The 14,188-nt window shown below is 46.7% G+C and overlaps 1 protein-coding gene across 1 annotated transcript in view; it reads left to right on the top strand.

Moving 5' to 3' along the window:
* Nucleotides 1–14,188, top strand: part of LOC135916686 (uncharacterized) — a 293,712-nt gene that overhangs the window by 249,337 nt on the left and 30,187 nt on the right. Inside the window, exon 3 of the mRNA XM_070539477.1 lies at nt 7,864–8,472. Coding sequence (XP_070395578.1) covers nt 7,864–8,472 — 609 coding nt within the window. The remainder of the gene's footprint in view (nt 1–7,863; nt 8,473–14,188) is intronic.

Raw genomic sequence — 14,188 nt, 5'->3', positions numbered from 1 at the left:
TGTATATTCCTCAAGCAGCAAGCACCAGTAAATTACTCAAGTGAGTTTGATTTGATTTAATAATTTCCATTTACACACACACATGTACAGAGGAGTGGTAAGTGGAGGTAGATGAGGGAAAAAAGTCGCACAGACGCGGCTTGAGGTAACCTCACCCCCTTAGGTACAATATGGCTGCATGGGGTAACACATCAAGCGCCATATAAATTACATTTATGTAGTGGCCATAAAACATTGCAGTTATACAATATATGAAAGAACAGTGAAATATTTCCACAATAACAATGCAAAACACACTGCGGCATTGAAATAAATAAATGATATACACTAGGTAACCTAGACAAAAAAAGAGGAACATAACATACATTACTAATCATTAACAAACGCGCTCTAAAGAGGTGAGTTGAACGTGTAGCACGGAAAAGGGAATATATATTGGTACATTCCTATTTGTACTCTGTAAATAGCTGTAAGCCTTCATTAACTTTACTTCAAATTTCCGCCGCTTAAAAAAAATAAACACGTGAAGAACCGCCTAATGTTGACAAGCAGTTAAAGAAGCAAGTGAGGCGTGTAGAATCTAAGCTCCACTATTAGTTAAGTCCCCGTGGTACTGCCGAGTGTTTCTGTGAGGAAATGCAAAAATTCGATATTATACCATGAACTACTCGTCGAGAGCAAACCTGTTTTAGCGGAATAAAATCAACGTAACTGCTGTAGAAGTCATATATAGCCAGCTTTGTGACATACTTGTTGCACCGCGGCAGGTATGGTATCATAACTGGATTCCTATAGGCTATGCTCTTGCGATTGTCTATCCGCGTATGAAAAACCCGCAATGGGCTGGTCTGCGTCGCTTCGGCTGGCACTGTAGCGTTGCCTTCGGGAGCTGCATTGTTGTCTAAGAAATTAGCTCTTTGAATAAATGTTCGCAAAGGAAGACGTCGTAAAAATATATTTGAGACGACCACCATAAGTATACAAGCAGAGAGAACGAGGGCGAACAAAGGAAAACACCGCAGAAAGCGCCCGGACAACGCCCAAACTGTAGCAGACGACAGGCGCGAGTCCGTGCCCTGACGTCACGCGAGCGGCGCTCGCAGCGCCGCTCGTGTTCGTTCTCGGGGCTAATACTTCAACGCGCGCGCCGTAGGCTGCTATCTTCGGAGCATGCGCAGAAGGTTCGCCAAGTCGCGCGCCGTCCGCAAAAGCCATCTGCGGAGTTGTGTTGGCGCCTTTTTCTTCGCGCGCAATGCATTGTGGGTCAACGCAGTCGGCGGTGCCGGCGTGCGAATGGAGCAGGGGCCAAATTTGCGCCGGGCCTGTCGGGGCGCGCTGGCAACCGCCGGTTACGTCGGCGCTGCAGTGCGTCGGACTATGGGGAACCAGCGCTGGCCAGGAGGCGCTACGACATTTTTCATGCGTTACTAAAATATGCTGAAACCGTCCGATAGGGAGGCTACGAAGATGGCACGACATATTTAACGATAAGAAACGTGCGCCTGTATCAATGTTTACCTAGCGCGATGCGGCCAGCCAAGTTCTGTCCATGGCTATGCGCGCTGAGTAGAGCGCATGCGCTGCTACGTCCTAGCACGTCGGTTCCCTGCCGTTTGAGGAGCCGTGAAAAGTGTGACTCAAGATAATCGGTGAATTTGCTGACACGAAATCACTGCGTGTGCTACTGGAAACTGTGTCTACCGCTCGCTAGGCTGTGTGTTACGGCGCTGCTGTCGGCACGCGAAGCTTCAGCGCTGGTTGCCCAAAGACGAGGCAACCTAAAGTTTGCCCGCGCGGCACCAGCGCCGAATGCTCCCCTAGCGGACCGATGGAAGTTTCGAGGGTCGTCGCTGCGCAAGCAAGCGCCCCTGTTCTGTACGGTGGGAGCGCTCGTGCGCGTGGTTTTTGCGATGCCGAGTGCGACCTCACCAGCCAGGAAAGGCGGCACGCAATACTGATGTGTTGTTGATTGCCACAGCAGCCTCGAAAACACGAAAGGTCGTACGCCGCTCGTGAAGCTCTGCAGATTTCCGGGGAAGTGGTACGAGAAGGGCAGACGACAAGCATGGATAACTGCAGTGCGCCGAGTCAAGTAAGTCTCATACTTTCGCATTCGCGTGTAATATCTTGAAAGCGGAATAGTCATGTGCACGGCCGTTTGTTTAGTCGTGTCGCGTTGTTGAATTGTGGTGGCATCCGCCGTTTACTAGCGGATGCGTGTTGCGCCGCTAAGCTCTACGACGCGTGCTCGATTCCCAGCCACGGCGGCCGCATTTCGATAGGGGCAAAATGCAAGGACACCCTTGTTACCGTGTGCTTTGATTTTTGTGCACGTTAATGAACCGCCAGAGGTTAAAAATTTTCCTGAGACTCCCCATTACATCGGGCCTCATAATGATTTTGTGGTTTTGGCATGGTTTTGGCACTTTGAACCCCCGAATTTATTTGATTGCTCTGTGCCTTCCCTCGCGATCGACATGGATGAGCTCAAGAGAATTATTTCCCTTTTCCAAATGCTGCAACTTAAATTACTAGTTGTGCAGGTAACGAAAGGGGCCGCGCGCTACTTTTGTGTGGTAGCAGACCGTATTTAATGCAAGCCGCGGTCGTCACGTGCGTCGGGAAGCGGCAGATCGGAAAGCAGCCGCTCGAGACGTGCGCGTATTATTTGTTGTTTGCCCATGCTTTTCAAGTATCTAAGTGCGCAAGTATCATAACTTGTAGTGGTCCCACTCTTGTAGAATAATATATGCACACAATCACAGGAACGTTACCTTTGCAAACATATTATTGGAAGTAATTTAATCCTCACAACAAATAGGCACACATACTGTTTCATTTATATGCGATGCAGATGGAAGCGGCGCCAAACAGACCAATGGCAATCACAACAGTCTTCTCAGCAGTCAGCACCACCGGGACATGTGCTTTCGTACTGCTGCTCAACAGCAAGACACGTGTGAAAGACTCCAAAACATGCCTTTGTGAAGTGACGGAACCGTCAACAAGCAGCCCAATGGATCTGCAGTCATCGAGTAGTATGACAACAGAAGTTCCTGCGGCCAGTGTGACTTATGTTGTAGTTGAAATAAAAGTGGCTAAATTTCTGAGCATGGTGCGTACCTCTAACTCGACGTCGTCTACGCCGTACACGTTCGGAAGCAGACGCTCCCCTATCGCGAGGTTGCCGCCACGAAAAAAAGCTGTCGGCGTCGGCAACCTTCTTGAAACCGCACGGCAATCTTTGCATCGCTGTTGCGCAAGCAGGCGATCTGCCGCCGTGAGAACGAGCAGCGAAGAAAAGCGCGGACGGCACAACGTAAACGAAGCGGAGACTACGCCACGACGCGACCGCGCTGCTTGGCGTTTCCACATTGGGGCGCTGTCAGGAGAGGCGCAGTAGCGCCGCCTGGCCATGGTTTTCTCGTCTATAGAAGGAGTTGTTTTCGCCAACGTAACGTAGCGTACGCGAGCGCGCGCGCGCGCGCCCGTTACGTCGGACTATAAACGGCCCTTAAATTAGAGGAAAAGGAGCGTGGCCATAGTACGTGGCTGCGGTATGCGCGCGATGCAACCTGTGCTTGCGGTTCTGCGATGAAAAATAACATGAAACCCCCTTTGGAAGTATATCAGTCCGCCATTGTGTGTCGCTGTTGTCAAAAATAAAATGTCATAGTGGTGGGTGCCTTGTGTTCTATGTACAATATGTTGCGAGAACTAAAAAACAGTCGTTTTCTGTTTTCTCCATTCAGTAACCTGCCGGGTGCATCGGCACTGTGATGCCCTTTCGTCGATACGTGGTGCCGGCCCGTATCGATACAACGACATGACCTCGAAATATAGTATCCGTATGTCATTTCTTAAAAAATCATTATTTGTGTAAATCAGCGTTTTTGGTTTAAACCTAGAAAACAAGAAATTCAACGGTAGGTCTCATTTTTGTACGGCTGTTCAGTTCTAGCTGAAAAGAGTCGGTGAAAGCAAATATACAGTAAAGCTAAGGCGACCCACAATCTGCACGCAGCCGCAAGCCTACATGTGCTCCAATGAGAATAACCTGCCAAAGTTAAGGTCATTTAAGGTTTAAGGTCAGTTAAGGTTGACAGGGAAATCAGGAGGTTGATGAACGGCAAAGGCAGAAGCTTGCACAAGACCTAAGGGATATAAAATGACTTCTTGAGCAGCTTGGTCATGGGGCCACGCAATGGTTTCCACGTATATTAAAAATCCTACAAAATATGAACAGAGGCCGACAATAATGCGGGCATTTTGGGAAAGGTGAAACCGCTTGAAATTTCAGGACAGCATTAGCCTAAATATAATATATGACTCAAAAATAATAAAGCATAACGTTGACAGGGTGGCCAAATTTCGGCACAAATAAATTGGCTGTTGAAGCAGTTCAGCTGAAACGCAATTGTGCGAAATAAGGTGACAATATCGGCAAGTCTTGAACAAAGGTGAAGTAGGTCATGTGGCCGACACCAGCGCTCGGCAGCTGTCAAGGGACTGCACGTATTAGCGAGATGCCTGGTCGTCAGTAGTTACAGTATGATTCGGGTCTGAAATATTGGACGCGGACTCCATCACATTGAACACAGTGCATTTTACGGTGTCTATCTTCGACAGATGGTACCGATTCTCGCGCGATGAGGATGGGAACAAATTGTCTCACGCGCCGGCTGTCACCTTCCTCCTACTGCCAACATTCCTTGCCCTCCGTAGTTGTTTAGCTTTTATGCGAAGCATATTACGAGAGCTCAACCCGGCTCCTCAGGCGCGGCGGTGTCGCCTTCAATGACCTTTGACCCCATGCCATACCACGTGACACCGTGACGTCACGACAGAGGAGAAACGGGGCTCCAACTCACGCCGTCACTCGCGGCGTCGCGGCGGTATATAAGCAGCTGCGCTTGTTTCTAGGTAGCTTTGGCTCAACTCTTGCAAGATGGGCTGGGTGGGAATCGAACGAGGGTCTCCGGAGTGTGAGACGGAGACGCTACCACTGAGCCATGAGTACGATGCTTCAAAGCGGTACAAAAGCGCCTCTAGTGAACGCGGTGTTGCCTTAGAAACGAGCTGTTTCTAAGGCTCAGGCGTGCGTCGCTTCCTCAGGCGCACATTTCGTTGCCGCGCCGAACGCTGCGTTGCTCGACGCTCACCGCGTCCAATGCGGGGCGCGTAGTCGCTGCGCCGTAGCCCATTGTCTTATACACCCCTTGGCGGGTCGACGGGAACGCTTTCGCGTTCCACTCTTCAAGGCGAAGCAGAGTAACGCATGAGTTGTTTCTTCGTCTAGCCGAACCAAATATAGCCAAGCAACAGCAGTTCACCAGGCTAAACAGTGGTTCAACAACTAAAATAAAGGCTAGTATGCTTCGCATCCTGGGCTTAACCTTAGCTAAGCCACAGCCATTTTTATTAGGTTTTAGCTGCTAATCACGAGGTCTCGGAATCGAATCCCAACCACGGCAGTCGTATTTCAGTGGGTGTCAAATGCGAAAACCCGCGTACTTAGGGTTAGGCGCATGTTAGAAATTTTCAAGTGGTCTAAATTATTCCCGAATCCTCCACTACGGCGTGCCTCATAATGAAGTCGTGGTTTTGACAAGTAAAACCTCATAATGTGTTATGTAACATTCGTTAAGGATGTCCTGGGCAGTCGCACAACTCTTGAATACAATTAAGTGTCAGGAGTTGTGCGTGAGGTCTTTGAGTATGTGGACAGCCTTTAAGGCGTTCGGTAGCTGCTAGTCTACATTGCGGCTATATTATAAAGGCAGAACGGCAACATGGTAGAGAATGTGGAGAACATACAAATCCCGCATATATTACTGAAGAATAATTTTAAATGGCGTCATGCTTCACGCACGTGGATAACCGCCATAGGAAACTATTTTGGAAACTAACTGCAAGTACTGTATATGTCATGCCCAAGGGTGTACCTGGCCTGGTGGCCAGTAAATGTGACGTAATATTGCGAGCAGCTACGGCCATAGCATGCTAACAGACGACGACACAGACTGAAGTGACTAGCGCAAGAGGGGACAGGGGACACTAAAGACGCTACAAGGACAAGCGCCCAGTTGGAAGTTTGCGCTTATCCTTGTCGCCTCTTTAGTGTCCGGTGTCCACTCTTGCGCTAGTCATTTTAGCAAGGAATACCAACTAGCCCAATCTCACACCCCGCGACGACACAGGGACAGTTTGCTCAACTCTTGTGTCATAACTTTTGTGTCAAGGGGAAAAACCAACATATACATCTATATGTCTTAATACTTCAGCACATCTAGATTTGCAGCTGCGGCGGTAGCCCATGAGTGCGCATTGCAATGTCGCTAGTGAAATAATTGTGTGCCCCTTAACGAATTCAATAGAGGAAAATCAAAATCTTTCCATGACGGCGTCTCTAGTAGACGCTGTGCGATGTTCGGACGATAACAATGTGTGCCGACTGAAGAAAGGCTGCCTCGAAGTGCTTCTGACGGTTAGACTAGCTTCTCTGCTCCGTAGAATGAAAAAAAAGGAACAGGAAAAGAAAAGAACAAGAAAATAGAAAAAAAAAGAACCGCATCACAAGCCCAGAATCAACCATTGCTCGTCGCGACTAAACGCTCTTAGGATGACGAGTAATTTCCAGGCGACGAGCGAATACGCTTTTTCAAGAACACTGAAAACGCCGGCGGGACAAGCATTGTGGCGAAGTTCAATGCGCAGGGATAGCTTTTATTTTTAAAATTTTTGTTTGGTTAACATCATCACGCGTCACGGCGGGAAGTTTGAAAAGTTTAAGATCAGTACGCCACGTGGTGGCACTCACGCGAACTAAACCGTTGTGTCCAGAAAAGCAGGATACGCACAGCGTGAGACGTCGACGTAGTGATTTTACGAGGGCGAAGGTGATGTATAATATGCCGGTTGAAGGAAGAATAGTGGCGGAAGGTATGCACAGCACACACAACTCTGAATACACCTTAGGATTCTGTAACCCGTGTGCTACAGTAGAACACACTCATTCTGCAGAATTTTCCAAGAACATACCCAACGGTAGATAATCAATCGCCCCAGAATAAGGTAGACCAAACGGCAGATAATTCTGAAAATCCAATAAACCATTTAATTTGGTTCATGTTTTATGTTATGATTTTATTCGTTAAGCTGAACACAGGTGCGCTCACTGGCGCTACTCTTTCGTTCTTTTAGGACATGACTAGCCTGCTTATCGGACGAGAAGCGAACGAGCGAAAAAACGCGAAAGACGCCGGGTTAGTAAGGAAAGAAAGCTTATTCGCCTGAAATAGCTCGTTGGCGCCTTGGAACGAGTCATTCCGTTTCTAAGAGGGACACATCCTGCCTCTTGTTGCAGTGAGAGAAGTCGAAAACCTGTCTTTATTAAACATCTTGGGATGGCATACGGTGTCCCCCCCTTGTTCCCAGCATCTGAAGGCTGACAGGGTGCGATGGCGAGAAGAGGTGCAAAGGGAAGGATAGTGTTTTGCATGTACTGCTCGCAACCCTCGCCGAACACGAAGTTGAAAAGGAACCGATGCATTATCGTGCAGTCGTCAGGCGATTCTGCGGCACGTATTCATTCTGCGCGGGTTTCCGTGCGTCACGGATGACGGGATGTGCGGAGCAGACGACGGGCACCAAAGGAGTTTGGCGTTTTCGACGAACGAGTTGGACGATTTGAAGCGCTTTGATTGATGAATAAGAGCTTCACATTTGCTTCTTCTGAGCGTTAGAACGCCATGCTCCAAAGAAAATTGCGGACAGTCGGGATAGCGCTGCGCATCTATTATGAGTGGGCCAGGCAGCAGCGCACCGAATACCATGCTGAAACCGTCCTGCCTTCTTGCGCAGGTTCTTGCTGTCTGCCTGTCAACACAAGTTTCATCGCTTTCACCTGCACCGGGTGAATGGCATGCCAACTACAACAGTGATCTGATCTGGCCTCTATCTCTTCCTGATGACCACTGCCATATCATAGAGATTTTCATATGCTCTCCGACACTCGTGACCTTCCCCGTGGGCCACGTGACTGCACGGACGGCTATAAACGGCTTCGCATCATCGATGGTGGCCAGTGGGCCAGGCAGCAGCGCACCGAATACCATGCTGAAACCGTCCTGCCTTCTTGCGGAGGTTAGTTCCTACTTGCCAACTAAACCCTATAGAAGTGACAACCGGTCTCTTTTGCTGCTGCCCTGCCCACTGTCCACCGGAAGGCGGAAACTTGAATTACTGGAGACTTTATCTGAATGCTTTTCTACGTTTTGCTTATTGATACGTGCGGGAGACGTCGAGCTTAATCCTGGTCCAACCACCCGCTCCGAATCGCTTCTCGACATGGAAAGCTTGCCTGATGATCCCAAACAGCAAATGCCAATTATCTTCCAGTTTCTAAAGGAAATTCATGCGCGCTCTTTGCAATCAAGTAAAACTCACGCAGAACTTGCCGCTGATATTAAAGCAATTATAAACGGACAAAAAAGCATTGTAGCCAAACTTGCGGCATTTCAGAATCGCTTGGACACTTTGGGACAACAGGCTAAACAGGCTCAAGACCTGTCACAAAAAATGTCTTGCCTTACTGAAGAAATCCAAGATTTATCCTCGCACAAATACACATTTCAGTCACGATTTGACGAAATGGAAGACCGGTCACGTCGCGACAACCTAATTTTCTATGGCCTTCTCGATTCCAAAGAATCTTGGAATGACACTGAAAAAAAGTTAACAGATGCAATAATTTCAGCACTTCCCTCATTTTCTGCCGATTTCATCCAGCGTGCTCACCGGTTAGGTTCAATCACTCCTGCCAAGCCGCTTCCCATTATTGCTAAGTTTTCCAACTTTAAGATTAAGGAAAAGGTGTTATCACTGCGAGAGCAATTCAAAACAAATAACATATCCATCAGTCAGGACTTTTCACCCGGAACCCGCGTAGCTAAAAAGAAACTAAAGGAATGTGCTCGTAGCCAACCACAATCGTCCTCGTCCCAGCTGCGTTACAACAAAATGTTTTTAAACAAAAAATGCTTCATGTATAATCCTGCCTCCGACAAGGTAGACGAAATCGAGCTACGTGGAAGGCCTGCTGTTACTGCACCTAACCCCGGCACTACAAGCTAGGAAAGCGCGAGGGGTGATGGGCACTTAAGCTGTTCTCGTGTAACTGTCCTTTTTACTAATGCAAGAAGCGTACTAAACAAATATAACTCCTTATCATCCGCAATAGACACACTTTCTGCTCATATCATTGCACTGACCGAGGCCTGGCTGCATGATAACGTTCAAGATGTGGAAATCTTCCAAGATGCAAACCGTTTCTGTATTTATCGTTGTGACAGAGATACGCGCCGTGGTGGCGGTGTGCTCGTCGCTGTCTCTAAAGATTTTTTATCATCGTGCATTGACGTCAACACTAACCTAGAAATCATCTGGGTGTATTTAATAATTGACCATCAAAATATAGTCATTGGCATTTGTTACCTTCCTCCCACATACACTGATTCTTTTGTCACGGAACTTCATGACAGTATTAATGATATTTTCTCACGTTTTCCTTTATCTCCCATATTTTTAATCGGCGACTTTAACTTTCCTAACATAATGTGGAACACATAACCAGCTGCTATGTAACCATTTTCCTCTCAAGCTCGCGATTTTTTAGAACTATGTTCTACGTTTTCATTATCGCAGTTAACCACTCAAGCTACTAGAATCACGCCTGTCTCAGCCAACACCCTTGATCTAATCCTTACAACTAGACCTGACCTTGTTTCTAGTATTTCTTATTTACCAGGCATAAGCGACCACTCGTTACTTTTCTTTTCCATTGATGCACACGTTCCAAGAAACAGCAAAATACGCAAGACAATTCGTGACTATGCTAGAGCTAATTTTGAGGCAATCAACAAAGAATTAGCAGATTTCACTAACAAATTTCTGACTAACTTTGATGAACGTTCTATTCAACGTAACTGAGACATGTTTTCAACAAAAGTAAACAAATTAATTGAAAAATACATCCCTGTTCGTATTATCACGTCTAATCCTCGAACACCATGGTATAACTCCCATATCAAACGGCTTTCTAATCGAAAGAAACGTCTGTATCGCTTGGCCAAATTATCATCCTCAAACTCACGCTGGACGGCCTATAAAACTGCATCTGATACTTACATTGCAGCATTAAAGGAAGCTAAAGATAACTTCATGTCGAATACCTTACCCGAACTTCTGAATTCTAATGTTCGAAAGTTTTGGCGTATGATTAACCCCTGTCTTGATAACTCCATTGCCTTGGTGGACACAGCTGGCAACCCCGTCCCACCTAACCAATGTGCTACTACTCTTGATGACACCTTCTCAAGAAATTTTTCCGTAGCTACAAATACTAATCTTCCAGACACTTCTCGTTACAGTTACCCATTCATGCCTCCCATTATTGTTGACACGGCTGGAATTATGAAACTCATCAATAACTCAGAGCACCATTCCTCCCCTGGTTATGATTCTATTGATTGCAAATTTCTTAAAAATACTTGTGTCTACAGCTCAGTCATACTAACAAAAATATTTCAGCAATCACTTGACACGTCAACTCTTCCAACCCAATGGAAAGTTGGGAAGGTGATTCCTATATTCAAATCGGGCAACAAAAGTTCACCATGTAATTATCGACCCATTTCCATTACTAGCACATGCTGCAAACTCTTAGAACATATTATATACTCGAACCTTGGCGCCTTTCTGGAATCTAACTCCTTTTTCTCACCAGCTCAATATGGCTTCCGGAAATCATTTTCGTGTGAAACGCAGCTCATATCATTTACTCATAAACTGCAGCGCATTCTTGATCGTTCTTCGTTAGCTGACTGTATTTACTTAGATTTTTCTAAAGCATTCGACAAGGTCTCCCACATACTTCTTTTTCATAAACTTAGTCAACTTAATATCGATAATAGTCTTTATTTGTGGATCAAAGATTTCCTTTCAAATCGTTCCCAATTTGTTGTAGCCAACGAACTTTCTTCTAACCAATGTCCTGTTCAATCTGGAGTTCCACAAGGATCCGTATTAGGCCCCCTTCTTTTTCTCATTTTCATTAATGACCTTCCTTCTTTAGTTTCTTCTAATATTCATCTTTTCGCTGACAACTGCGTTATTTTCCGTGAAATAGTTACTGATAACGATGTTAACATTCTCCAGTCAGATTTAAATTCTATATCTCACTGGTGCAATACTTGGCTAATGGAATTAAATATTAACAAATGTAAAGTGATGCGTATCTCTCGCGCATCCAGTAGTCCTGTTCCATATTACCTAAAGAACTCTCCTTTAACCGCGGTTTCCTCCTATAAGTATTTAGGCGTTCATATCACTTCTAATCTAAGTTGGTCTCTGCATATTGAGAAGATAATTAACAACGCTAACCGCATGTTAGGTTACTTACGCCGTAACTTTTCTGCTGCCCTTTCGTCTTTAAAGCTCTTATTATATAAAACACTCATTCGATCTAAATTAGAATACGCCACTCCAGTCTGGGATCCAAGCATTAACAATTTGGTTGCCTCACTAGAAATGGTGCAGAATCGCTCTACTCGCTTCATCTGTTCCTGTTATAACCGCACTGCTAGTATAACTTCTATGAAATCTGATATATCGCTTCCATCCCTAGCATCCCGCCGAAAAAATTATCGCTTGAACTTTTGCCATCGGCTTTACTATCACCCTACCCTCCGTGACGAATTCATTCTTCAGCCACATTATATATCTAACCGTGTTGACCATCGCTTTAAGGTTGGTATCGAGCCATGTCATACTAAAACCTTTCTTTACTCTTTTTTACCTCGAACTTCACAAGATTGGAATCACCTTTCTTCCGACATTGTTTCCATTAATGATAATACCCGATTTAAACATGCCCTAGCTAACATTGTATAATTAGTATTTACCATACCTTAGCATGCTTTGTGACATTATGTTTATTATGTTCATTATTATTTTGTTAATAATATGTTACTATGCACTGTGTTTATTCTCTACCCACTCCCCTCTGTAATGCTTCGGCCCTGAGGGTAAAATAAATAAATAAATAAATAAATATTGCACAAACGGGACGACTCGGGGAACATCACAGTGTTGGCAAGGGGCCGCAATGTCTGCGTCCCGAGAACGGGAAAGGACTCCCTCGTGCAGTGACAGTCAAGTAGCCAGCAAGGATATATTCATCAGACTTGGTCAGTGACCGTAATTCCTTCAGCAAGGAGTTTCTAGGTCGACAAGAAGCTCGTGTGATGTCAAGACGACGCGTCATCACTGCTCGTTCTAAGCCGATAGAAGTGGCTTTGGCGAGTGCAGGCGCCAGCAGGACGAAGCGCACACCCGCAATGCCCTGCTCGCTCTGAGCCCTTCTGGTCCTTTGTTTGCACAGCGTCAATGCTGCGAGCACTTGGCACTCGTGGTGTCCCGTTGACGCGCGCGTTCCGTGGGGATTTCAAACAGCTCCTTCGACGCAAACATTCCTGTGCCTACACGCTGTTCCGTCAAGTGAAACACGCACGGTCCTTAATTTGCTAATGAAAATAAAGTGCATACTACCACTGTGGATAAGACTCTTTGCACGCGACCGCTTTCAATAGGCGCGGGTGCAACCCTTCCTTCGCGAGACGGGTGGATCCAAGCGGACTCGGCGAGCCATGTGCACAAGCTGGCTGCTGACAAGCTGCGCGGAGAGCGTGCGACGTGAGACCAAGTTAATCGTCTCATTCTTGCGTCCTGTTGCGCGCGAATTCGTGCTCGGCGCAGCGTAATGTTGACACGCTGCTTTAATCTGCCGCGCGCCTTTGTGTTTTTATCGTCAGCGGCGGATGCGGCGCGATTCTCAAGAGGCTCATAATTGAATTGCAATGCAAAGGTTTCAACAAGCGCCGTGTCTCTTTGACCTTGTGCGCGGTGACCAGAATTACGATTTGTTGCTGCTCGCGCGGGAGTTTGGTTTGCTGAGCTGCAAACTGGCTTGAGTAGATGACCCCGTTTAATGAAATTCTATCTCCACCCAGTTAGGCCCTTGTGTCTAAAGCTAGCTTACGGCAGTCGGGTTCGAATTTTTCTAATACTATTCACTTCCAAGTCGCTCTGTCATTGTTCTCAAGAAGTCATAGTGCTGGTGAGCCCAGAATACGGCTTCAGTGGTTTTTGAAATGCGAAGCATTTCATGGCGAACATTTGCCACTTTGACAGTATCTATCTGGCTTGTCTTGGTGCCCTCATGGTCGTTTCGTTAGCTTGGTATATACCGAAACTAGCACACTATGACAAGAGTGTAAGACGAACATATATGATACGTCGTGACATGGATGTCACGACATGCGTGTCATGTAGGTTATGAAACAGCCGCTTACGCCTTGGTGCTCTCATGGCCCTTTCGTTAGCTTGGTAGACTCCCGCACACTGCTTCGCATAACATCGATTCCGACAGGGCCTGGGATCTGCGCGCTGTTTTTTTTATTCTCGATGATATGGACACTCTAGGTGCATTTTTGCTGTCGTCGTCAGCGTCGTCGTGATCTTCCGTATACAGTCCAAGGGCGATAACACCGTCGCCGCACGTCGTATGCTCTATGTGCGAGTATAGTGGACTAGATTGGGGCAGTGGGACGAAGGCCATTCGCGCGCCAAGGCCGTTTGGACGGAAAACCTACAGGCGGCGCTGCAGATCCTTTCAGGTTTATTTCCCTTGAACCGCAGCTGGCCGCAGCGCGCGGTGTGCACTTGTTCGCCGCACTCATTCGAACAGCGCGATAGGTCTAAGCTCATGCTTGACTCCTGAATGCTTTCATCGCTCACAGTTTTAACAAAATGAGAGCAAATAGTTTTTTTACAGTGCACAGACACTTTTGACTCGAAAATTCCGAGCAGCGACATTTCAGGCACAAACCCGGCTACAGGAAAGCTTACGGAGCTACGTATGGCTGCTCGGTATGAACGGTATGCTCGGTATTGGGGACGTAGGCACTCTGTCACAAAACAGCCGTCAAAACAAAACCGGGCGCCTAGGTCATCCGTCTGAGCTTAATGTGCTTAGCTCTCTGTCGCTTTGCGTTTATCGAGCTGTTCATACATTTTACTAAAAAGTGGAGTCGCGTCACGACATAGATCGAGACAATTCTCATGCTTA

The sequence above is a fragment of the Dermacentor albipictus genome, chromosome 5, assembly GCF_038994185.2.
Source record: "Dermacentor albipictus isolate Rhodes 1998 colony chromosome 5, USDA_Dalb.pri_finalv2, whole genome shotgun sequence".
In the NCBI taxonomy this organism is placed as follows: domain Eukaryota; kingdom Metazoa; phylum Arthropoda; class Arachnida; order Ixodida; family Ixodidae; genus Dermacentor; species Dermacentor albipictus.
The sequence above is the reverse complement of the archived record's forward strand: the minus strand, read 5'-3'. Positions and strand labels throughout refer to the sequence as shown.